The sequence below is a fragment of the Rhincodon typus genome, chromosome 11, assembly GCF_021869965.1.
Source record: "Rhincodon typus isolate 14 chromosome 11, sRhiTyp1.1, whole genome shotgun sequence".
In the NCBI taxonomy this organism is placed as follows: Eukaryota; Metazoa; Chordata; class Chondrichthyes; order Orectolobiformes; family Rhincodontidae; genus Rhincodon; species Rhincodon typus.
The window spans coordinates 25849768-25877450 of record NC_063342.1 but is presented as its reverse complement, the minus strand read 5'-3'; the positions used below and the strand labels follow the sequence as shown (position 1 = coordinate 25877450).

Sequence of the window (27683 nt, the reverse complement as noted above, 5' to 3'; positions counted from 1 at the left end):
CTGCTTGGCCTGCTGTGTTCATCCAGCTCTACGCCTTGTTATCTCAGCAAAACATCAAAACAGCTTTTCATTGTGCATGTGTTATTTGACAGACTAGATTCACATGCTTACACTCGCTGTCCAGATTTTGATAGCCATTAAGACCATGCTGTTAATCCGTTTCAGCAAGTGGTCAAGAATTGTGGCTTTATACAAGGAAAAGAAAGGAAAATATAATGTTCAGTTGGATGGTCAATATGATATTTAAAGAAGTGATGAGATGTCAGGTCTACTTTCTCTTTGAGCAATCTCACCAATCCAGCAAACACAGTCACCACAATCTGCACTGAATTGGACTAACTTCAATACAGCTGCTTTTGTATGCAACTTGCTTTGACAGGGTTTGCTTAATTTTAGATCTGTATTTTCATCTGTAAAAAAAATTCCAAGCATGTTCATCCTCAGAAAAAGAACAACTTTCAAATAGCTTGATGACAGAGAAACGTTTGCAACACTTCAGCCTATAGCTTGCTTACTGTTATTCTTTATGTATTTACGTAACTGATTAAAATATGCTTTTCATTGGGAATAATAGCACAATGTTTATTTACTGATGATCCATGAACGAGACAAGTACTGCAGCTCTTGAACTAGTTCACTGACAAAGCAAGAATTTGAAGTTTTTATGGTTTAAGCTGTTTTACATCAAATTAAAGGAAACTGTCCTGAAAAGGGGGATGATGATAGAACTATCACCACTGATCATATTAAACTTTAAAGAGACATGTGTGATTCGGTTGCCAAGGGGAAAAGAGGCTCAGACCAACAGCATACAAGGAAGTGCACTGAATACAGAGTACAGATGTCATGTTGTGGCTGTACAAAGCACTGGTTAGGCCACTTTTGGAATACCGTGTTCAATTTTGTTCTCCCTGCTATAGGAAAGATGTTGTTCAATTTGAAAGGGTGCAGAAAAGATTTACAAGGACGTTTCCGGGGTTGGAGGGTTTAAGTTACAGCGAGAGGCCGAATCGGCTGGGACTATATTCCCTGGACTGTCAGAGGCTGACGGGTGACTTTACAGAAGTTTATAAAATCGTGAGGGGCATGGATAGAGTGAATAGCCAAGGTCTTTTTTCCAGAGTAGGGAGTCCAAAGCTAGAGGGCATAGGTTTAAGGTGAGAGGGGAAAGATATAAAAGGGGCCGAAGGGACAACATCTTCAGATAAAAGGTGGTGCATGTATGGAATGAGCTGCCAGATGAAGTGGTGGAGGCAAGTACAATTACAACATTTAAAAGGCAACTGGATGGGTACATAATTAGGAAATTATGGGATATGGGAAATTGAGGGATATGGGCAAATAGCTACCAAAAGGGACTAGATTAATTTAGGATATCTAGTCAGCACGGACGAGTTGGACTGAAGGGTCTGTTTCTGTGCTGTACACCTCTATGATTCTAATTGCCAATTTCACACCATGATACAAAAGTGGCACAGGTGGCCAAGCTGGTAACAGTCACTCAGACTTGGATCACAGAGAGATGCTGCTACGAAAAGCAAAGGGAAACTATTATTGAGTTAGCTCCAAATAGAATAATGACAGGCAATGATCTCTGATTAGAGATGGCACTTCTGCAGATTCAAGAACGATGGAGTTAACAGAGTTCCTTGCAAATGGAAGTCTGATTGAGGTGATTGGCAAAACAAAACTGGAAAATTCTGCACGATATGGCAGGAAAAAGAGCCTTCCAAAAATGTTAGGGATTTTTGTTTGGGCTTTAGCCATGTGGACTCCATATCTTTTTTCATTCATTCAGGGATACAAACTTTCGATTTCGTCAGCAGTTATTGCCCATTGCTAAATGCTCTTGAGAAGGTGGTAGTGAGCTGCTTCTTGGCCGTTGGTGGTGCTACACCAATAATGCTTTAAGGGAAGGAGTTCAAAGATTTTGACCCTGCAACAGTGAAGGAATGGTGATATACTTCCAAGATAGGATGGTAAGTGCTTTGGAGAGGAACTTGCAGGTTGTGGTGTTCCCGCGTATGTGCTGCTTTTAACCTGCCAGATGGCTGTGGTCATGGGTTTACAAGATCCTCTCTAAAGAGTCTTGGTGATTTCTACAGTGCATCTTGTAGATGATACACACTGCTGCTTTTGTGCATTGATGAGAGGGGGAGTGGATGTTTGTGATATGCCAATGAAGTGGGGCCACTTTGGCCTGGATAGTGTCAAGCTTCGAGTGTTGTTGGAACTGCACTCATCCAGAAAAATGAAGAGTATTCCATCCATTCTCCTGACTTATCTATTGTTAATGGCAGACAGGCTTTGGACAGTCAGAAAGTGAGTTATTCACTGTAGGACTGCTAGCCTTGATCTGCTTTTGTAGCCACAGTATTCCTATGGCTAGTCCAGTTTGGTTTCTGGTCATATTCGAGATTTCGATCAGTTTGGTCAGTTGTGGTGCTGTGGGCCACTGAAATCCTCTACCTAGAGTGCATTCTGCACCCTAGCCACCTTCAATGCTTCTTCCATGTGCTGTTCAAGGTGGAGGAGTGCCAATTCAACCAGTGAAATGAGTTAATCAGGAAGACATGTCTGAGGTAAATGCTAAGGACTCCCAGGAGTAATTCCCTCCTGATGGTGTACCACTGTGACATCATTTCCACCAGGCCTGTCCTGTCAGGGGAAGGGGATGTTGACTGAAAAATATGTAGCTACTCGGATGGGTCTGCAGAAGGTTGAGAGAATCAAAAGGGGAAAACACATTGGTGAGTAGGAGGACCAATCTGCCTTTGCCATCCATCAATGACGGTATTGCAAGGAGTGACCAATGCACTGTCTTTGTTGCCTCTTCATCATAGATCCAGCAACTCAGTACTGAGTATCCATGAAATGCAATGGACTATCAGCAACAGTATTGCAATCCAACACAACTTCGCAACCCAATTTCAGGAGTATGACACTGTCAGGCTGTTTCTTGTCTACCCTGTGAGACAACTCTCCTAATGTGGCACTGGCCCTCAGATGTTAGTAAGGAGGACTTCGCACGATTGACAGTGCTGAGTTGGCTGTTATTTCCAATGCCCAGGCCGATGCCAGGTGGTCTATCCAGCTTAATTCCTTTAAGGTTCTTTGATACAACTCAGAGCCTTCCTAGGCCATTTCAGAGGGTAGTTAAGAAACAAACATTGCCATGGTCTGCAATCATACGTATGGTTAGGTGATTTCCTTCCCTAAAGGATTTTAGTGAACCAAGATGTGTTTTTATAATGACTGACAATAGTTTCATGGTCATCAACTTTTAAACCAGGCTTTAAAACAAATTCAAATTCCACCGTCTATCATTCAAACCTGAGTCCCCGGCCACCTCGCTGAACTAGTCCTCACCCTCAATAACTTTTTCTTCACTTCTTCCCACCTTCTACAAATCCAGGGGGTTGCCACGGGCACTCCCACGGGCCCCAGCTACGCCTGCCTCTTTGTCGGTTATGTCGAGCAGTCCCTCTTCAGTACATACTGGTACTGTTCCCCATCCCTTCCGCTGTTACATCGATGACTGTGTCAGTGCTGCATCCTGCACCCAGACTGAACTGGAGCAGTTAATCGACTTTGCTAACAACTTCCACCGTGCCCTCACATTCACCTGGTCTATCTCGGACACCTCCCTCCCCTTTCTTGACCTCTCCATTTCCATTTCTGGCGACAGTTTACAGATCGACATTTACTATAAACCCACAGACTCTCATAGTCACCGAGACTACACCTCTTCCCACCCTATATCCTGCAAAAACTGTATCCCATTTTCCCAATTCCTCCGTTTCCGTCACATCTGTTCCGAGAAGGAGATGTTCCACTCCCAATCATCCCAGATGTCCGCCTTTTTCAGACAATGCTCTTTTCCCCCCTCTGTCATCCAAACAGCCCTCCACCGCACCTCCTTCATTCCCCACTCCACAGCTCTAACCCATCCCCCCTCCTCCAAACATAATAAAGATAGGGTCCTCCTTATCCTCACTTGCCACTTACCAGTCTCCACAACCAACGTATCATCCTCAAATACCTCCGCCAACTCCAATTAGACCCCACCATCTGAAACATCTTTTACTCCCCACCCCTCTCTGTCTTCCGCAAGGACCACTCCTTAGTTCGCGCCACACTCCCCACCAATCACTCCAACCCACCCGGTACCTTCCCCTGTAACCGTAAAAGATGCAACACCTGCTCACACACTACCTCACTCACCTCCGTTCCAGGCCCTAAATAGCCCTTCCAAGTGAGACAGAGCTTCATCTGCATCTCCTGCAACCTAGTCTACTGCATCTGGTGCACCCGATGTGGTCTTCTCTAAGTTAGTGAGACCAAATGTAAACTAGGTGACCATGTCGCCAAGCATCTTCGCTTTACCTCCCGGTCACCGCCCATTTCAACTCCCTGTCCCACTCCCCCTCTGACATGTCTGCCCTCCGCCTCCTCCAGCGTCACAGTGACTCAGAACGCAAATTGAAGAACTACACCTTATCTTCCACCTGGGCACACTACAGCCTGGAGGACTCGACATTGAGTTCTCCAATTTCAAATAACCTTCCCACCCACGCCCCAGCTCCCTTTCCAGCCCCACCTCCTCCCTTCCGTTCCATCTTCTGACCCTCCCTTCCAGCCACCAACCAGATTCATCCCTTCCATCGACCAACCAGGTCATACCTACTATTGGTGTCCACCTAGCACCACCATTCCGCTACACCCCTCGCCCCCATCTTTATCTGCAGCTCACCCTACTCCCACATCTAGTCCTGAAGAAGGGTAATCCCAAAATGTTGACTTGTCCTTTCCTCCAGATGCTGCTTGGCTTGCTGTGTTCTTCCAGCCTCCTGTTTGTCTACCCTGGTACATGATCTGGGTCTCTGGATTACTGAGCCAATGGCAATATCATTACGACACCACCTCCCTTATTTGCTGAACGTGACCTATTTTACAAACCAGTCACTAAGGATCTTGGCAGTTTAGTGCCAGTAGTTTAGTTTTTTGATTAAGTAATGTTTAACCAGTGATAATTTTAATTTATTAGTCTTAAAACATGAGATTGTGTTGTGAGATTCTTTCTGGTAATCGCTAGGAAGTTTAAGTCTCATTTTAAAAGTTATTGATCCCTCAGAGATCATTGCAAGTCAAATATTCAAATCTGGAAATAACAAGTTAGTATCAGTGATGATGACAGTTGCGACTGCTCGATTGATGGAAAAGTCCATCTTGGTTTAGTAATGGCTTTAAGAAGGAGCTGCAACAGCAATGTGCTTGACTCTTAGCCTCCTGATATGCTTCAGTAAGCCAATCAGTTGTCAAAGTGGTGACTCACTACCTTTGTGAAAGCAACTGAGATGGCAGATGCATTCTGGCATTAGTGAAGCGTTTTAAAAAATGACTGTAAAACACAATAACATGAAATGAACACAACTTAAATCAAAAAACATCAGAAATGAAAAAAAAATATTTCTCTTCCTGCTCTGGGTCATTTGCTAGGATGTAGGCTTCTTCATAAAAACAATAATGCTAGATTAGGGGAATCCCCAATGAAGTTAGGAAAGTTTGAATCTATGGTATAGATAGCATTCAAAATGACTGCATGCATTTGGGAGTCAATCATATGTTATAATTTATGTTACAAGAGTGAACACACAAACCTATCCAAGACACTGCACAACAGCAACATTTTTTCATTACTTCAGACTGTCAGCTGTTCAAACATGTCAATTAAACTGAGTGGGGAAAATAGACTAAAGGAACTTGGTATTGTAATGAAGGTCGAGGTTTCAGTGACTAATTGGAAGAAATAGATCTATTTTAGGCATAAGTGCACAAATGTACTGGGTCATTTCAAAAAAGGTCTGCACAAGTCCAAATCTGCAGATTTGCAATTTTACTTTTAAGATTTGCCTTCAAGTTCACCTTATTTAACTTACTTTTGTAAGACATTCAATTAAAACCTAGATGCTAATTGTTTTCATCCTCCAAATGATGCTTTGTACTATTAATTTTAGTAACATTAGCTTGATTTAGTGGCAGCACTATCACTGAGTTAGAGGTTGTACGTTCAAGCTTAATTCCAAACCTGGAGCACTTAACCAAAGCACACATTTCAGCACAGGGAGTGAGAAGGTGGCATTAATCAAATCACGCATTAAATGGAGGCCCCATGTATATTACACTACCATAGGATTTTTTTTATGATCAAAAGTTTGCCCATTGGCTTAGCCAAACTTTATCCACCACTCACCAAACATCAGCAAAACAAATTAACCAGCCACTTATTTCACTGCTGTGATCAGTGTATTAACTTTGTGATACTGTGCAATAATTGACACCTAAAAGGCTCTATGTAACTGCATTATTTTTCCTTTCTTTATCATTTTAAACATAGGATTAATTCTATATCAATCATTCCTTGCAATCTCACTATATTTTCAGCTGGCTAAGAAAGCTAATGACCTTCTTCAGGAGAAGCTGGCTGTAATAGTGTAGATAAAGATCTTTTAACAGCATACTTCAATTTTCTTACAGAATGATCAGCCCAACTGAGGAATTAAAAAAAAAATCTCAAGCTGTTTTACAAGGTGGAAGTGTTCATTCTGAGGCTGAATCTGTGCAAATGAAAGAAAAGTTAGACAGCACACCTACCTTCACATTAGCATCTTTCATACTAACAACCATATCAAGATCAGGTTGAGCTGCCGTGGCATTGCCTATCAGTAAATAGAAGGTAGCCCGAAGCAATAAGGCTTCAGCCAAATATTTTCCCTTTGACTCTATCTCTTTGGTGCATTCGCTAATGATTTTATCATAGTTCTCTTCCTCCATGTATTGTTTTGCCTTCAGGTATCCAGATCTGAAAAAGATAAAAGTACAGCAAATATAGCAATGAATAAATTGCTCCTTCTAAAAAGTTTTATTTCTGTCATTCCCTTTACTTGCCCAATCAGTTCACTGGATCTTTTAGCACAAGTTAACCACGAGTAGCATTTAACAAGCTGGATTTGTTTCATTGCATGTCTACATTTATCGGATTTGTCGATGTTGGTCACTATGATATTCTTTGATTTGCATGTACAATTCTATACAGCCAATATCACTTCGAGCTACTTTTACATTATTTTACTTGGAGTGGTTCAAATGTAAAATCAGATTACAACAGGTTGTTTTTGAAGCACAGGTACTTTTAAGAAGGAATTACAACAATACTTTAAATTAGGGGTAGGGGCAAAAGATATGGAGACTAAGATTATAATAAATGGCTCAAATATTCTTGAAATTCATGCTGCAGTAAAGTTCCACAGTTATTTCACAGCTATCTAGTATCCTACCCAGTACCATCCTCTGAAAGTCCAGGACCGTTCGACTTTTAAAGGTTCAAAGACAGTCAATCCAATCATCCCTAAAAACACTTCCAGTAGCATTACTAAACAGTCACCAGGAACAGGAAACCTGGCTTATTATTTACCATCTAGCTGAAGGGTGTTAAGCAATTCAAACCTCTGCTAACCTTGTGCAATGAATTCATCCAATATACACCACAGATAAAAATTGGAACCTTTCTGATCCAGACCATAATATGTACAGCATTCATCCAGTGAGATTTGAAAAAAAATATTTTTATACAATCACCTCTCTGTTCCCCTAACGTCAGCAGCTTCACCCTCCTTGTCTTTGTCTTCATCAGGTGTTTCACCTTTCAGTAAAGGTTGTGAGATGATGTCATCAGTGAAGGAATTAAAGTATGATTTGATGAACTGTGGGGAGGGCATTAGTGGCTCTCTATTCTACAATGGGGGGGGGGGGGGGGAAGACCAGAATTAGAAAATATAGTCCTTTCTGGAATAGTGAAAAAAGCACAACACTGAAAACGAATGCAACTATCACAATCATATCAATTAACTTGGACTGTAACCAGTTTAAAAGTTCTAAACAGTGCAAAACAAACTTTTAATCTACATTCATTTTGTGCATAAGTCTCCCTCCTAATATTGCCATCAAATGCAAAGTAGTTTTCTACAACATCTTTATGATTGAGCTTGTTAGGGTGAACAGCATTTGAACCCTCCCAAAGTTCTCGTTGCCAGTATTTGCCCTTTGGCAATTTATGATCATCTATCCAGGGGATGCCAGAGATCAGGTAATCTCCTTTAAACATCCTGGTTATCTGGCATTCTAATGATTCTGCCAGCAGCATTTTGCCCTGAGACAGGGAAAGAAATGAATGTTTCATGTCTCTAATATCATTTAGTGCACTATGTTTGTATAGATATCGTGCATTTAAAGGCAAAATAATTCAAGGATTTGTTTGTTCTTAGCATCCATTTCTGGTACACTTCCTACATTAACAACTTGCAAATGAAATTTTTACATTTCTTTCTCAGATTTTAATTTTCTCTTTCCCTCACAAAAAAAATCTGTGAATATTGATTTTATCTGCACTAACCCTTTAGTTTATTACATCGATGGCAACATTGGATGATGGACGTAGTGACTCATCCATGTGACAGCTGCTATTTTATCTTGGCCAACACAGCCTAATATTATAAGCTCATTCCAGGCAGCAAGCGTAACTCTCATTTGCTCTATGCACTTTCCTCTGGCGCAGACCACACAAGACACCAAGTAACAAAATCCATGAAAACTTAAGGTACTTCTCTAGATACCATCAAAAATTCATGGTATCTATGTAATCCGATCCCGTCCTGTTCCGAGTTTTGCCCAATGCCCATCTTCCTCCCAAGTATCAACAAACATCCATGCCCGTTTCTCCTTCATCACTAAATCTGCTTTCATGAAGCCCTCAAGCTCTTTTGCAAAAACACATCATCACCTAACTTTGGAACTGTCGACTCACAGGGTTCTGAATACTCCATTGTGAGACACAGGGTTTTGGTATCAACAGCATCAAGGTTATAAGGGATGGGCGAGAAAAGTGGAGTTAATGCGAAAAGTCAGCCAATATCTCAGTGAATGATGGAACCAGCCCAAGATGGTGTATAATCTGCTCCATAAGCCTAGAATCAATATGTTCCTTTTTGTTCAAATTTGTTCTACCTGCACCTCTACCTCTAAGTCCTCTTTGCACATACATAACTAATATTCCATTTTCAGTGTTATCTTTCTTTCTAGAGTCTTGGAATACATCATACCTTTCCAATTTAGGTTTTGTGACCATTTAAGAGATATCCAGTCAGGCTATGGCTGGGGACCCAGTCAAAGCTACGAGTGAAATTCTGTGCAACAACTACTTGCTTTTTACCATCCTTCATTACTCCATTAACTTCCTCAAAAAAAATTCAGAGCCCATTTCCACTGCACTATTCCCTTCCAGTTCCAGCTGATACATTACTAAAAGGCAAATTCTGCCTTGCTAATTATAGAATGCTTCACAGAGCCCCATTTTTGCTTTTAGGCACTCCTTTAAATTACAACAGCACTCTTCACTGAACTCCATCAACACATCTACCTCACCAGCTTCCACAACCTCCTAAAGATCAGATTCTACATATGCTTCCCCATCTTTCTTATCATATTGTTCTATCTCAGTCAGCTGCTTAGTATCCTTTCCTTGGCACCCAAATAGACACACTGTAAAAATTTGCATTTTGGGAGTATAGCAATGTAAGCCCTTACCCTTTGTACAATAGGGGCTCTGCCAACATAGCATGGTGCAATTACATTCAATCCTTTGCACCCGTGAGGTTCCTATTCCTGAAAACCTCCATAAATGATAAAGTTCCAGAGTGTGGAGCTCATTTAAAAGTAGGTTAAAAGTTGCAGATATGCAATTTTCGTTGTTACTTATTTTTTGATGTGAATAGGCAAATTCACAATTCGTGATTTCGTAGATACTGACGATTGACTGTATGAGCTTGCTCTCTGTTTCTGGTAAATGGAAATAATTTTTCTATATATATGCTGGGACCAAATTCAAGTTGGTATAGCTAACAAGTATCTACGATATTTTGGCCACTAACCTTGTACTTTTCCTTAGCTTTTTCTTTTCCAAGCTGCTTAAGGACTCTGTCAGCAAGAAGCATGCTTTGTTGGTTTTGGAATCCCTCCAAGATACAAACTGCAGTAACATCTGAAAGGTATAAAGACACTCATCACATTTCCATTGATAGCACTTTGAACAATTCTCAACAACGATACAAATCTCTGAACAATAAGCTTGATATGGTTCTGATGACGTCAGTATGATATTAAACCTAATTTGTTTGAATTGGGCTTAATGTTATTAAATGGACTTTATGCACTTGTATTACAAAGAGCAGAATGATCACTTTGGAAAGTACAATTTGGACTCTTACAAACAGGATAATTCCGAGGTACGTTATTACACAATTAGAAATAATGTTAAATGACTTTTCAGAGATGTGTAATCCTGACCTATGCAATGGAAAAGCAAAGCACACTTGGACCATTTTAATATTAGAAGAAAATATTTTATGGGATGCGGGTAACAGTGGCAAGGCCAACAATTATTACCCATCACTAATTACCATGAACTGAGAAGCATACAAGACCATTCCAGACGGCAGTTAAGAGCCAACCACATTGCTGAAGATTTGTTGTCACATGCAGGACCAGGTAGGGTAAGTAAATTTCCTTTCCTGAACAACATTGCGATGGAATAATCGATAATAGTTGATTTGTCACCATTATCAAGAATAGCTTCAAATTCCAAATTTTCTTTAAATCAACTGAATTTGAATTCTACTAGCTGCCCCATGTTAGGATTCGAACCAGTGTCCTACAGCATTAACCTGGATCTCCAGAATACCTTTCCATTGTGCCAAAACACACCCAGTTGAGGATATAACACAGATTGAATGGACAGCAAACTTTGTTTTAACCAGCACTCTCGACAACCCAACTAATATTATATACCTCAAATACTGGAAGTTTACTGTATTATCGCGATCTCAATATCCAAATAGTCAGTTGAGGGAACGAGTGAGGAGGCTCTCTGCCACTAAGTTTTATTTTAAGGCAAATTTGCATTATTATTTAAGTGATTTATGCTGTAAGTAAAGAATAACAGTGATATGTATACCTCCTGCATTACATTTCTATTACTTCCTTAATGATTTTATATTGATTATGTGGACCTCTTGACCAACTAGTATATTTGATCAACCAATACATTCCTGGTCCTGTAGGTGTTGGTTAGTAAAAAGTTTGCTATATTTTACTAACTAAACTGCTCCAAAGAAAAATGAATATAGATTTGCACACGGCTTATTTATTGACTTGAATGGCAAAATGTCTAACTGCAAAGGCTATAACTAAAATTTTAAGCAAAATTCTTTGATAATATCTTTTGCAGGTGCATGCCACTGCATCTAAAGTTCTCTCCAGTACTGCAAAACCAAAACACAACTGCAGTAATGCAAGAAATTGCAAACCAATTTCTTCAAAGAAACAGTATGCATACAAAATTACCATTCTGCTGGATGGAACCAGGCAAGTTCACCCCAAAAGAGCAGAGAGGCTTGTTTAATTCCTTATCCAGAACATTCCACCCCAAAGCAGAGCTGCTTCAGAACTGAACTGTCAGTGCTGACTATATATTGAAGTCTTACAAGTGGAACTTGAACCAAGTAGTAGTGAAGTGCAGCCATTGAGTCAATATCGCTTCATTTGATCTCTACACACATGCTGACTAATCTTAGATGGTAAGGTATTTTGTTTTATGTACATCATTTGTAGTTGGTTCTTTATTTTGCTTCTCCGAGTGGGTGGACAATTACTTATTTCTACCATCGACAACAAACAAATGACAATGGGCGTTAACTCTATTATCACTTAAGATGTTTACTGAAAAAGTGGATTTTTTATCTTGCAAGACATTTCTGTCAGTTGTGTATTCAGATTCTAAGTTCTGCCAAGGTTACAGTTTTGAAATCTGAACACACTAACAGAATAATCCCTGATGCAATTAAACATTGCTAACGCGGAGTAACAAAGTTTTGTGGTGCCTGAAGCGCTTTCATGTATAGCTTACACATTGTTAAAATTCAAGGTCAGATTTGTCCTCTTCTTAAAAAGGAAAAAGTTCTAAATTCTTACTTAGCTGATGTATGACAACTAAATACAACCCTTTTACCATTTAATCTCTATTTACAAAAAAAAAGCAAATATTTTATACCTAAACATCAAAGAGCCAACAACCTGGTGAATGGATGGAGGCCATTAAAGAACCTAGAGAGAGACACCATAATACTGTAATGTGGAGCCATTACGGGATTGCAGTCAGGAAATATTGGCGGGGTACACTATTTGAAGGTTTACTGTACCTCAGATCTATTCCATGAAGACAACCCTTTCCTAAAATATTCTTTATCTTAACCAGTAAAACGAAATAACTACAAGATTTTTTTAAAAGTGGTCTTAGCACTCTCTTGTGGCAGAACTAAAACCATGAAAGACAATTAGATTTTCCATTCATCGAGGTGGTGTTTTCTTTCCTCCCATAAAACACATTACGGAGAATCTCAGAATGTGACCTGCATCATATCAATGACAGACAAAGCCAACTTCAATCATTACTTTGTAGCATTCCGCACCCACATCCTGTCTTCACTGTCCACATTCTATTTTGTTCATCCTTGAAAACACAAACAGCTGCCAATAACCAGAATTTCAAAATTGTAATTCCTAAGGCTTTGGCCCTTCATTCAGCCCAACATTTCAGCAGTTACTGATTTGGTCACCTGCATCCTAACTTCCAGTTTCAAAGTTCCAGTTCCCAATAAAAGTTACCATCTAACACGTCATCGCCTGGGTCAGCTTTCGTTTCTGTCCGAGGTTTAAAGGGCCTTAAACAGAATGGCAGCGATTGACTGAGGATTGGCAGATCTGGCTGGACCATATAAAGCACTTTTGGGCCTGCTTTTGTAAGTTAAAACTGCTCACTATTTCAGGATTATACTGGAATGTAAACATAACCCCACCAGCTTGTTTTTTCTACTGCAAACCCTCTAATTCCCCATCTACCAGATCCACCTTCACCTCCAACAGTAAGAGGAGCTAGTGGATGACTTTGGCTCATAATTGACACCAGTTGCCTCTGTTGCATCCCTTTTTCAAGAGTCCACTGGGCCAAACTTCCTGTATAGGAACCCTGCCCAAACACTGCTCTTTATTTTGTAAACCCCCCCTCATGCCCGCTCCAAGCTCATCTTGTACATATCACCTTCTTCTTGCTTGCTCAGCCCTATTTCCAGTAAAAGTGAACTCACAACATCTCTTACTGACTTCCATATCAACAATCTTTCAAAAAAAAACCTTGCCCCAAATTCCTTGCAAACTACACTCACTCTCCAGAGTCTTTCAAGGTGTTGCCTCTCAGATCCATGTTCATTCTCTCCCTGAATCCCATGTCTGAACCACTTGTCAGGTTTCTATTCTGGCACAGGACTCAAAAGAGCTTTCAAAGTCACCTCGATGGCGTAAGTAAGTATTACAAATGTCAACCACCAACTCCTTCATCTTCTCTGTCAGCAGCCTTGGACTAAGTTGTCCACACTATCCTTCTCTGACACCGTGAATATCTTCCAGCTGGGTCAGACTGCCTGTGCCTGATTCTTACCTAATTGCAGCTACATTATCACTTGCAATGGGGAGTTTCTCTCCTCCCTTCATTACCTCCGGTGTCCTCCAAACTTTGCCTCTAGGTGACATCATTTGAAGCAATATTAGTTTTTGCATATACATTGATGACATCCAGCTTGTCCTCAACATCTGGACTCTTCCACTTTTGCTAAATAATCAAATTGCTTGAATGGCTACTAATAACGAAGAAGCAAATAAACTTCCAGCTGATCTCTGCAAAAAGGCCACAGCCATTGCCTTTCATCTCAACTACAAGTTCTATTCCCTGGCAATGTTCTAAGCCTGAACCAGACTGTTTACAAACATGTTGTGATGCTAGAGCTACAGATGAACTCCAAACCATGTATTTCTACCATCAGTACAATTGCCAGTTCCCACCAACATGACTTGGCTTCAACCCTGCCACAGTTCATCAACTGCTGAAATGCCTGTTATCTCCCACTTACTTGATACACTCCTGACTACATTCCACATGTTGCAAATCTGAGGTCAGCTAAATCTTTGCTTCTCGTCCTTATTCACACTGATTTGAGTTCACCTGTATCCATGCTCACTCACCTACTTCTAAAATTCTCATTTTTTTTTCAAATCACTCCACAGCTCTGCCCCTCCACTTTCGTAACCTCCTGCAGCAACACAACCTGAGCTCATCCAATTCTGCCTTTCAGACATCATCAATTTTAACTCCTTCGCGTTCATGGTTTTGCCTCCAGTTGTCTAAGTTTTAAATTCTGGAGTTTCTGCCCTATTTTCCTCCAACTCTCTTCCTCTTAAAATGTTCCTTAAAACCAATCTCTGAACAAGCTTTTGGCTATCTGGCCCAATATTGCCTTATGTCATTCAGTGTAAAATTTTGTTTCATAACACCCCTTTGTAATGCCTGTCGACACATATGTACAACTGCCACTAAACATGAAGTTTTAAATAATTTATTGATGTGTAGAAAGAAAACTTTAGTTGTATTTCATCACTGCACTTATCTTGGAAAGCTGCACTTACCGCCAGTTCAGGACATAGCAGTTAGAGTTCTTGACTTAATTCTTTTTCTAGATTTGATGGACCAAGTGTACAGTGCAGTTGTGGCCTTACAATTTCAAGATGAACATACTATTTAGAAAGTTAGGGTAAACATGAGCGAGTGCATAATATTAAGTAAACCACAACAGAATGTTTCAGGCTTAGTCCCACAAGTTATCTGATTTCACCTGTGGCTGAGTGTGCATTAAAATTGAGCACAGGTTTGGGGAAAGGGTGTGAAAAATCATCCAAATTTCCTGTTTCACGTTGCTATTAAGTAACGGTAGGAGAAAACTGTACACATGGAAAACCGGTTCAACTGTAACTTGCTCCACAGTAAAAACTCAATATTCACCATTTAGGTTTATGTCTGGAGAATGGTCACTTCAATTATGAAGATGGATTCCAGAAGTTGGGGATGTTTTCATTGGACGAGAGGAGATTTGACAGAGGTAGTCGCAATCATGTGGGGTCTGGATAGAGTAGATAGGGAGAAACTGCTCCCACTTGTGTAAGGGTCAAAAACGAGAGGACACAGGTTTAAGGTAACAGGCAAAAGAAGCAATGTCAATATGAGGAAAATCTATTTAACACAGCAACAGCAAGTGGACAGGATTTGGAATGCACAGCCTGAGAGTACAGTGGATGCGGGTTTAATTGAGGCATTAAAAATGAAATTTGACTGTTAACTGAAAAGGAAAAATTTGCAGGGTGACAGGGACAAGGCAAAGAACAGTATTGCTCATTTGGACAACATGCAGACACAACGGACGAAACATCTTCATCTGTGCTGCAACAATTCTGTGGTCACGGACAAGATGTCGGAAGGCAGATAGAATTTGAGAAACAGAACTCCAGCAAAGAACCACCAGGATAAATAAGGAGAAAATTTATGACTACGTGAAAAAATGAAAAACATCACTGGGTTTTAAAATGCACAAACCTTCTAAGCATTCCTTCTTATTATCTAGTTTGTCATATGCCTTTGCACGACGATACAGTGCCTTTATGTACTTTGGGTTGAGTCCTACGGCTTTTGTGCAGTCTTCAGCAACTTCATTCCATTTTTGCTGCAAGAATGAATTTGTTATATGATGAAACTGAGTTGGTGATTTTGTTTGAGAACAAAGTATAATAAACTATCAAAACACGCATTAGTTTATCAACAAGGACTCCTAAGCCCTTTCACATTTCCAAAGCCTTTCCCCATTTAGAAAACAGTCTATGCCTGTTTTCCTACCAAAGTGAATAACCTCACTTGTTCTTCACTTAAGTTAAATTGTCATAAATAAAAGATTTTTAACTTTTGAAGCTAAAATCAACAAATACTTAAAAATATAGGTGTACTTTTTAAAATGGGAAATTTATGATTGGTGCTCTAAGTATGTAATTAACTTTTCATCACCATTTGGGGGGTTTAGCAGTAACTATGAAGTTAGCACACTGATTATTAATCCATTACACCTCAACCATGTGGTGTAAACTTTGAAGGGTTTTTATTGTGAGACAGATAACACAAGAGTAGAAATTCATTTCAATTCAACTGATTACCCATGACTGCAGTCTGGGAATGGTCCAACAGCACACCCTCTGGAGGGGATAAATCATTGATAAAAATTTCTGAATTTAGGCATAACTCTAATCATGAGTAGATTTCTGTAACTTCTGTCAGTTTCAGAAGAGTAATTGATGACAACTGAGTTTTGTTGGCACTACTGTCACAAGATATATGCCATTGAAGCAGCAGTATTTGGTATGGACTTATACGCTCAATAGTTTGGATTAACTTTGCATAGGAAGTATACACCAAGGATTGGCTTCATTTGCAAATTCTGAAAGCAGTTCTTGCCAAATAATTACTGTGATGTCTGGCATGCAGTTTGAGAAGCCAACATAAACTCAGGAGAGCCAGGTTCAAGTCCCACCTGCTGCAGAGGTGTGTAATAACATCTCTGAACAGGCCGATTTGAAAAATAGGTAAACACATCACAGTGAACTAGGTGCAATAAAACTCCCAATTTTTTGCAACAACATTAAGATACATGTAGAACAAGCAGCACCCCACTCTGGTTGGAACGTGAGCACCCCAAGTGAATTTTATTAACCTCCACCTTCAGTTAGCAAATTAAGAGACAGGTGAAATTGCTTGATCTCAAGCCCCTCCTCCCCCAGCCCACCTAGGAGTGAAAAACTTAATGAACAGTGGAATTGTACAGGCTGTTTAAAATACTATTTATGTAAGTTAAAGGACTGCTCAAAGCAAAAATCTTGCAGCATCTACTGACTGCAAGGACAGTTGTTAAATGGTTAAGAGAACAGCAGTTCATTGTGTTTGGAGTCACTGTTAGATTTGAGATGTTTCATGTAGAAATGGTAAAATCAGGAAATGAATCCCAAAACAACCAAGCACCATTTATCAGTCTGACGCTACAATATACATTTACATCAAGTATATTCCTACCAGTAAGGTCAATTGCTCATAAAATTCAGAGAACAGTCAGTTACAGCACGAGCAATTTCCATTAAAATCTATGGTAGGATTGTATATATCAAAACTTGTAACAGATTAAAAAAAGGAAATAGCAAAGAAACCGAAAACATGCAGCTATACTAAAATAGCAAAAAAGCACATTGTCACATCACAACGAAGAATTCATACCAGTTCAAAACCTTAATTTATCAGAAATATTATATTTCAAAATAATGGTTGTGACACACTACAATAAACCCTCAAGGAGAAGGCCAACTAGTGCAAACGTACCCATGTCACCATGGGCCATATGGGCCACATAAACAGATACAAAGGGACATTGTAAAATTTACCTTTACTTTTAGATCAATGTGCATTGATTTGAAGCTGCAGATAGAGACTTTGGGGTTCTGCTCGAGTGTTTATACACAAATAGAAGCACAGGGTTAACCGTAGCAGCCTCCAAATGTATACTGTCATAAAATTCATACCATAAATAATACACCCATCCTCCCTTGCATGAAGGAATCTAAATTTAAAAAAGACATTGCTGCCCAGGCTCTAACAACTGGATTGCCAATGTTTGGGGATCCACAAGTTGGACATCCCTGACATAGGAAATTTTTTTCTGTTAAATGTTTTATCAATAAAAGTATGGCAAGCCAATTTGTAGAATTCTGTCTTTGTTACCATTGAATCTGAATCAAACTTATTTTCTGGTTTAATTCTTTTGGAACTTTATTTCCCTAGTACACAACTAACTACACAGTGCTTGGATGCAGACACCTTGGTTCTAATAGTAATGCCAAAGTCAAGGTTAATATTCAACTGGCAAATTAGTTATGCCATACTTGTACATATTGTTCCCTCAAGGGGCATGGCCTCAGAACCTGGACTTTCCCATGCAGCCATAACCTGTCCTTTTAAGTTGGCAGGCATTTACGCAAAAGAATTTGAAGGTCTGCATACTTAATGAATAGGGCATGGACAACAAAAAAATAGCTAGAGGCAGCATTACTAGTATGTGGAATTTAGTTAGTCTATGGTTACTCAAAGTACAAGTAAAGAGTATTACATACCAATTGCTCAAATGCTGCAGCCCGATTCTGATAAAACGTTGAAAGGTCTTGTTTCTGATTCACTGGACACAGGCCAATTGCCTCAGTATAACATTGAATAGCTTGTTCAAATTTGCCAGCTTTAAAATACTTGTTCCCTTTATTCTTTGCAGCTTGGGCTCGGTCTAACAAGCTCTAAGGGAGGAAAATGAAATTTAAAGTGGATAACATTTCCAAACCACTGTATCGCAATCCGCGCCCAACTTCGAAACCAGATTAATTAACAGCAGCAACTATCTTGCCCCTTTTTTCAAAAATAAAAAAAACACCACTTGCAGCAGCTTATGCTTTTATCTTTATTACTGATGAATAATCACTGCCTGTTATTTTTCCCTTCCTGCCACCTTAACCCTCTGGCTAAAAGCAAATAGATTTTGCTGGCTGTACAACAGTCAGTGTCTCTTGTCCAATTTTCTCACAACTTCATATAGTTCTAACTGAAATCTACAGAATACTGAAACAGTGGATATTGGGAAGATGATTCCATTAGCAGGAGAGACTAAGACTCATGGGCATGGCCTTAGAGTAAAGGGAAGACCATTCAGAATGGAGAAACATCTTCAGTCAGACAGTGGTGAATCAATTACTAAACTAAAAGATTCAGCAATATGATAAAACACACAAAGGTGCCCTAACATTGGATAATGGCACTTCAACACAGCATGACACCAAACAGAAATACTGTACCTGTATCAGGAGACTTGCATATACATGTATCCCGTTAATAATATTAAATAATAACTGAACCTTTTAAATGACGTTTCAAAATATTTGGAAAACACAAAAATTGTATAAATTTTGTTTTTGAAGTGCTATCAGAAACGCAAAGCACTCCGATTACTGAATAACTGATACACTCCACTCTAGGCAAGTTAGCAAGGTATTAAAGAACATGAGTAATGTCAGGCTTATATCTGATTGTTCAGCACGTCAATGTCATAAGTGAAAGCACATCTTCTCAAACAACTCAAATTAAGCTATCCACTTTGGCATTCCCAAAACTACAGCATTTATAAAAGGTCCTAGTTTTGTTTTGTCAGAACAGAGTGGATTATTAGTTGGAAAGAAACAGATTAGTAAGGTTGAAGTAACCTGAAGCTCCATTTCATGTTTTCTATTATATCAATATCTACTAACTGCTCATCTGTTCACTGCCCCCCTTTTCTTTCATCTCTTTATTCAGGGGTAGAAATAAGCCGATGCATTTCAAGTTACCAATGATCCTTGGGACTTGATCCGAGATATTGCTGTTTTCTAGTTAAAACAGAGGAATTAAAATTGGAACATGAGGAATGTTAATCCACTCAATACTAAACTGTGAGCAAGACAGGAGACTGCAGACAGGTGCTGAAAGGTCAGCAGGGTCAGTACAGATAACACAGAAGATGAAGTCAAAACCAGAAAGATGTGAAACACTGGGCAGAGGAAAATGTGAAAAACCTATTTGCAATTGAGGAAAAATTTTAGAACAGAGGATAAAACAACTTGAGGATGTTTCTCTGTAGATCTTTAAATGTTGGTGCTCAGATATGAAAAATGAACAAGAATCTGCAAACATGATGAATATGAAAACAAGGAAATTATTACATTCGCAGAAGACGTCAATTAAAATGTTGCATTTCCCAGGCACCCCATTTTAAGAATACACTACATTAACAGAAAATTCAAGAATAATGGAAAATATGCAAGATTACCATCATCAAAAAGGGTGGAGGCATTTTGTACCGAGAAAACATTGACAGGATTAAAGAAAGGTCTTCAAACAAAAGAAATAATTTGAGATGAGTAAATTGTGGAGGCTTGCTACAGGGAAAATCAGAAGAGGATAGATTCGGGATTAAGAAGAAGTTGGTAAAATTTTTTCCCCAAAATAAATGGGGATGAGGCAAAAGCTAGAGTTGGTTGAAAGAATACAGAAATTAACATGCGACAAGGGGAGTTGAAATGTGTATTATAAAATGAAATCAAAAGAAAAAAAATTACCAAAGCAAAGATTGGAAGGACAAGGAGAACAAAAAAGAGCATGAAGCTAATGGAAATTATAAGTAGTATTACAAGCTTCCATATTTTAAAGAGCAATAAAACAGAATTTATTCCAAAGAGAGAGCTTACAGTTATGGAAATCTCAAAGATTATTTGCATGAGAGGAGAAAGGCTAAGAAATCTGATAACTATCCTCGTCTTTCACACCATTAAGCGGATCAATTTTCACAATATACAACACAATCGCATTGCTAAACACATCTTTCCCTCTTCTCTCCCTTTCAGAGGACTGTTCCATTTGGGATGCCTTTAATCACTTACCCTTTCTCAGCATCTTTGCTCAAAGCCAAAGGAGTTGTAGCACTGGTCCACCAACTCTTCCCATACGACCATTAATTGTCTCAAATTATCTCAATGTGAAATAAACTGCATACAGTAATTTCTCTAAACTAATGTGCTGCATGTTCCACCCTTACTGCTGCATCCTATAAATTTGGGAAAATAAATACAAAGAGACACTACTTTCCTAGAAACCTCAGTTCTATCCACATGTACATATGACCTCCAAGCTCCCTGAAGTTCATCACTTTAATTATTCTTCCATTCCGATTTCCTAACATTATCCTGTGTGACCATCACAATTCTACGGATGACTTGAGTATTATGGCCATGATGTGGAGGTGCCGGTGTTGGAGTGAGATGGACAAGGTCAGAAGTCACAACACCAGGTTACAGCCCAACAGGCTTATTTGACATCACAAGCTATACGAGTGCTGCTCCTTCTTCAGGTGAACTGAAGGGAAGCACACAGGCACAGAATTTATCGGCCGAAAGACCAAAAGATAGTGCAAGTGGTGTGAGTGGAGTATTGATAGGCTGAATAACAAATCTCTGCAGGTGATCAAAAGTGTCAGATTGTATGAGTAAAGAGTTAACAGCTGAATAACAAAATTATAGCCAGTGCCTCTGAAGTTTCCACTCTCACTTCCCTCAGTATTCTTGAATACACCTCTTGAACCTGGTGCCCTATCCACATTAAGTACAGACAGTCTACCCAATAGATCTTCCCTTATCAAATTTTACATCCTTCCGAACTACCTACTCTTTTGCCATAGTTTGAGTAGCATCTCTGGTTTTGTAAAGACAAAAGCAAACAATTCCTTTTTTTAAAAACTCATTTGTATTGAGTTGGGTGTCACTGACTGGGCCATCCGAGTTGTCCCTGAGAAGGTGGAGAGCTGCCTCCTAGATCCACTGCAATCCATATGCTGTAGGTAGTCCCACAATGCCGTTAGGGAGGGAATTCTAAGATTTTGACCCAATGACAGTGAAGGAATGGTGTTATATTTCCAAGTCAGGATGGTGAGTGGCTTGGAAGGATACTTGCAGGTTGTGTAGGTCCCATATATCTGTTGCCTTTGTCCTTCTAGATGGAAGTGGTCATGGGTTTGAAGGTGCTGTCGAAGGAGCTATGGTGAATTTCTGCAGAGCACCTTATAGACTATCCACACTGCTGCATACCATCAGTGGTGGAAGGCATGGATGTTTGTGGATGCAGTGCCAATCAAGGAGGCTCCTTTGTTGTGAATGGTATCAAACATCTTGAGTGTTGTTGGAGCCGCACTCATCCAGACAAGTCGGAAGTAATCCATTACACTCTGCCTTGTTGAATATGAACAGGCTTTAGGGAATCAAGAGGTGAGTTACTCGCTGCTCCTAGCTTCTGACCTACTCTTGCAATCACTGCCTTTATATGGCTAGTCCAGTTCAGTTTCTGGTCAATGGTAATCCCCAGGATGTTGATAATGGGAGATTCAGTGATGGGAACACCATTGAATGTCAAAGGGTAATGGTGAAATTGTCTGTTATGGAGATGGCATTTGTATGACACAGATGTTACTTGCCACTTTTCAGCCCAAGCCCAAGCCTGAGCAAGATATTGTTGAGCTGTTGCTGCACTCGGATATGGACTGCTTCAGTATCGATGGAGTTGTGAATGGTACTGAACATTGGCCAATGATTGCACAATATCCCCTCTTCTGAACTCACGACAGGCCTAGGACACTATCATGAGGAACTCCTGCAGCGAGACTTGAGAAGACAAACCTCCCACAATAGTGTTTTTGTATGCCAGGTATGACTCAACCAGCAGAGTGTTTCTCCCCCTGCACCGGACTTCCGTTGACTCCAGTTTTACTAGAGCTCCTTGATGCCAGTCAAATCTGGCCTTGATATCAAGAACAATTACTCTCACCTCACTTCTGGAATTCAGCTATTTTGTCCATGTTTGAACCAAGGTAGTAATGAGGTCAGGAGCTGAGTGGCCCTGGCCAACCCAAACTGGGAGTTCTTGACAAAGCTACTGGTGAGCAGATGCTGCTTGGTTGCACTGTTGACAGCACTCATGATCAGGAATAGGCTAATGGGGCAGTAATTGGCCAGTTTGGATTTGTTTTGCTTTTTGCCTGCAGGATATACTTGGCAATTTTGCACATTATCAGGTAGATACCAGTGTTGTAGCTTGGCTAGAGGTGCAGCAAGTTCTGGAGCACAAGCTTTAGTGCTATTGCCAAAATGTTATCAGAGCCCGTAGCTTTTGCAATGTTCTGTGCCTCCAACTGTTTCTTTATATCACATGGAGTGAACAGAATTGGCTGAAGACTGCATTCATAATACCGGGGTCCTCTGCAGAAAGCTGTGATTGTTCATTCACTCGGTCCTCCATTTAATACCTCAACTGTACCACCTACCATTGTGAACCTTTTGGTATCTAATCTGCTCTGCTCCTGCTTCATCACCTGGTCACTATTCACACAAGTTCCTTTCCTGATGGCTGCTCGGCTCTGTTTTTTTTCCATACTATCTCTGTCTTTTTGACTGCACTTATTTCAATCGACATTTCAATCACTTATTTCAAACTTTATAACTGAATGAGACAGTTACGTATTTCAAGGGGGAAGTGTTCAACATGCATTTTGAAATACCGCAAAAAGGGAAACACGATTCAGAGTAGGTAAGTTTGATTGAAAGGACAGAGACAGCTCTATGATACCATTCTCTGCCCTTTCTCTCCTCCCAGATGCCTCTACTAGTTTCTAACTAACCACTTCTCCCCTGTTTCTGGTTTTCTGCTACTGCCTCCAACCACAGCTCTCCCAGTCGTACCCGGTCCCTCCACCCCAGTTCCATACCAGACCATCCGCCTCATTCTCCCCGCGGCCGCTGTCCTCCTTGGGCACTGGGCTGGAGCTGCCTTCTGGCGCTTTCCTCTCGCTCCGCTTCGACACCGTCCTCTTCTTCCACAGGTAGACGGCGCCGGCTCCCAGTAGGATGGGGCCGCCGATGGCGAGGGCCAACTGCCAGCGGGACAGGCCGGAGCTCGGACCGCTCTGCGATTCCACGGGTTTCAAGGCCGCCATCACGGTGCCACCAGGCTAGAGGGAGAGGGAGAAGCAGCGGTCGACCGGAAGGACCCCCGTCAACTAACACTTCCGGAGCACATCCTCCGTCAATCACAGCGAGACCGCAAACTGTCCTCCTTCCGTTGGAGAGCTGCTGCAGCGCCACCTGCCGGCGCGGAGGACCGAAGGCAAACACACAACTTTTTCAGCGTATCGAAACCCCGTGAACTGCGGATGCTGTCAATCAGAAACAAAGACAGAAGTTGCTGGAAAAGCTCAGCAGGTCTGGCAGCATCTGTGAGGGAAAAAATCAGAGTTAACTCTGATTTTTCTTTGCAGATGCTGCCAGATCTGCCGAGCTTTTCCAGCAACTTCTGTTTTTGTTCTTTAGCTTTTCAACATCTCCATCATAGAGATATAGAGCATGGAAACAGAGCCTTCGGTCCAACTCGTCCATGATGACCACAGATCCTAAATAAATCTAGTCCCATTTGCCAGCATTTGGCCTATATCCCTCTAAACCCTTCCTATTCATATACCCATCCAGATGCCTCTAAATGGTGTTGTAATTGTACCAGACCCCACCACTTCCACCGACAGTTCATTCCATCCACACACCACCCTCTGCATGAAAAAGTTGATCCTTTGAACCCTTTTAAATCTTTCACCTTAAACCTGTGCCTTCTAGTTTTTGGACTCCCCTACCCTGGGGAAAAGACCTTGGCTATGCACTCTAACCATACACCCTCATGATTTTATAAACTTCTATAAGGTCACCCCTCAGCCTCTGATGCTCCAGGGAAAATTGCCCCAGCTTATTCAGCCTTTCTCCATAGCTCAAACCCACCAAGGATAGCAATGTCCTTGTAAATCTTTTTTGAGCCCTTTCAAGTGTAACAATGTCTTTCCTATAGCAGGGAGACCGTCAGTTCTCTTCAAACTTCCTATGACCATGAAATTTTCTTGTTTCATTTTTCTTCTCGAGTTCCATTTCTGTTGAATCTTGTGACTAAGTTGCCACTACCTCTTTTCAATCTGGGGATCTCCAGTCTGTACTTTTTTTTTTGATCTGTATCAGATTTCTACAGTGGGGAAACGAAATGCAGCCTGGGTGATGCAGATTTTGCAGAACACCTACATTCTGTCTGTAAAAATGACCCAGGCGTCCAGTTGTCTGCCATTCCAAACACGATCATGTTCCCACACCGACATTTCTGTCACAGGCCTGCTGCAGTGTTCCAATGAACCAGCACAATTTAGCATGGCCAATCCACCTAACCTGAACACCTTTGGGCTGTGGGAGGAAATCCATTCATTCATGGGGAGAATGTGTAAACTCCATACAGACAGTCACCCAAGGCTGGAATCAAACCCAGGTTCTTGGCGCTGTGAGGTAGCAGTGCTAACCATTGAGCCACTATGCCACATTCAGCACAGTAACCCAGTTTTTCACCGTTAGCTCTTATTATTTCCTATTCAGCTTTTCTACTGTCCTGGCCTGTTATTCTTAATCTCCTTGTTTACCCACCCCTTTCATATCTCTCTCAGGGCTACATCTCTACCTTCCCATTCATCAACACCCTCACCCCCACCTATAGTTTCAGCATTAATACCAGTTCTTCCTAGCTACTAACTGTTCTGATGAAGAGTCACTGCCTCTCATTATCCCGTGGTCACAAGAAATCACAGTTCAGTCTGTTTGAAGTTTCTTTGACACCTTTAGGTGTTACTTTGCATTGGTCCCACATGGAAGATTTTGCCAACCAGCTACTGAATTTGCACCTGTATTTGTTTTGGCTCTGTAGCAGTCCTCTTTTTGGAAGTGAGGACTAAAACCTTCCAGTTTTTTGAGGATACAACCCATCATTGTAAGAAACTATATCTCCTTCCTCTCTGACACAGACAGCAGGAAAGAATAACAGACCTATAGAGAGTTTTTTTTAAAGCAAAGGAAAAACAACACTGTTGGTCAAGGGTCTCAAAATAATGGATAGAATTTGATAACTTCTCATGGTCCAATGGATTTCTTGTTGACAAAATTGAATTACTGATAGCCATTGACTCATAGAAGATTTTCTATTCAAGAATGAAATCAAGCTGGATCCAACTATTGGAAAGTGGCTACAGACCAGCTCTGCCGGAAATATATGATGGTCAGAAATACAGATTTTTGGAAACTTTATTAGGTTCCCAAGGCTTCTACTGTGAGAAGGAGAAAGAGACATGCAACTCCTGAGATTTCCCTCTTCACTGACCACCTAGGTCTGTGAAAAGTAAGTCTAAAAAAAATTGCCAGAAAAATAACCAACAGAGGTCTTTAAAATCTTTTCAATATCCGGTTTTCCAGTAATTAAGAGTAATAACTCCATTCTTATCTTCCTAAAAGTTTTGCTTGTCTTTTTCTAAATGCACTTGACTTTCTGTAAAGAGCAGGTAAATCAGAGCACTTGTCAACTGTTGATTTCTTTTCCAAGAAACCACATGTTAAGAACCCCTTTCAACCAGAAAGTGTCCAAACTGTTCTATATCTTTCTGGTTTTCTTTACATAGCCTGCAAATATACATATGTATTCCCAACAAAGGGTGTGTAGAAGTAATGCTGTGAAGTGTTCTCATTTAAATGCTTTGTTTCCTTGGGTACTTGGTTTCTTACTGCGTGTTTAAAAACTGAATTGTGTCTTGCAATGAATAAATCACATGTATTTTTTGATTGTAATTCCCATTATATTTTATTTGTTCCTGTCCCTTCATAAATGGTGTCAAACATTTAATTAGAATAGAATATTTATAAAATTATATGCACTCACAACAGAGTTATGACAAATTTTATTAGTTCCAATGACTACACAAATTTCAAATGTGGTTAATTTCTGCAAAACATAATATCCTCTTTCCTTGTGAAGGTTCCAGGTTTCTTTTCTGCTTGTCACAGAAACATAGAAAATAGGAGCAGGTTTAGGCTATTTGGCCCTTTCAGCCACCTCTACCCCTCAATATGATCATGGCTGATCACGCAACTCAGTATCATGAGCCTGCTTTCTCCCCATGCCCTTTGATCTTTTAGCCCTAAGAACTATAGCTAACTCCTTCATGAATACAAGGATGTGGCTGGGAATGGAGGGATTGAGTAATAAGGGGCTGGATAGACTGGGACTTTCTTAACTGGAGTGTAGGAGGTTGAGAGGTGATCTTATAGAGATTTACAAAATCATGAGGGATTTAGAAAAGGTGAATGGCAGGAGTATTTTCCCTCAGGTGGGGGATTTCAAGACAAGGGGGTATGTTTTTAATGTGAGAGGTAAAAGATTTAAAAAAGACATGAATGGCAATATTTTTACACAGAGAATGGTTCGTGTGTGGAATGCACTTCTAGAGGTGGATGCGGGTACAGTTATAACATTTAAAACACACTTGGATAAGTACATGAATAAGAAAGGTTTGGAGGGATATGGGCCAAATGCAGGCATGTGGGACGAGTTTAGTTTGGGAATTATGGTCAGCATGGACTGGTTGGACCAAAGTGTCTGTTTCCTTATTGCTCAATGAATCTATGAAAATATTCAATATTTTGGCCACCATCACTTTCTGTGACAGAGAATTCCATAGGGTCTCTGGTCTCCAGGTGAAGAAATTTCTCCTCATCTCAGTCCTAAATGACATTCAGTGACACCTGGTCCTGGGCTCCCAAGTCATTGGGAACATCCTTCCTGCATTTACCCTGTAGTCTTGTTAGAATTCTATTGGTTTCTATGAGATCCCCCTCATTCTTTGAAACTTCAGTGAATAAGTTCTAACTGATCCAATTTCTCTTAATACATTAGTCCTGCCATCTCAGGGATCAGTCCAGTACACCTTCGTTGTGCTCCCTCCACTGCCAGAACATCATACTCAGGTCAGGAAACAAAACTGCGAACAGAACTCCAGGTAGGTCTTACTGATAGCCTATACAATTGCAGCAAGACATCCTTGTTCCTGTATTTGGATCCTTTCGATATAAAGACCAACATACAATTTTCTTTCTTCATCTCCTGCTGCACCTGAATGCTTACTTTCATTGACTGATGC

The 27683-nt window shown here is 40.4% G+C and overlaps 1 protein-coding gene across 1 annotated transcript in view; it reads right to left on the bottom strand.

Moving 5' to 3' along the window:
* The window catches only part of tomm70a (translocase of outer mitochondrial membrane 70 homolog A (S. cerevisiae)), a 38368-nt gene extending 14594 nt beyond the window's left edge, over positions 1–23774 (bottom strand). Inside the window, exons 1-6 of the mRNA XM_020516517.2 lie at positions 23409–23774; positions 18196–18369; positions 15590–15716; positions 9987–10096; positions 7639–7793; positions 6655–6862 (exon numbers count right to left, since the gene is read on the bottom strand). Coding sequence (XP_020372106.1) covers positions 6655–6862; positions 7639–7793; positions 9987–10096; positions 15590–15716; positions 18196–18369; positions 23409–23636 — 1002 coding nt within the window. The 5' untranslated portion in view covers positions 23637–23774. The remainder of the gene's footprint in view (positions 1–6654; positions 6863–7638; positions 7794–9986; positions 10097–15589; positions 15717–18195; positions 18370–23408) is intronic.
* Between the last annotated feature and the right edge of the window lie 3909 nt (positions 23775–27683).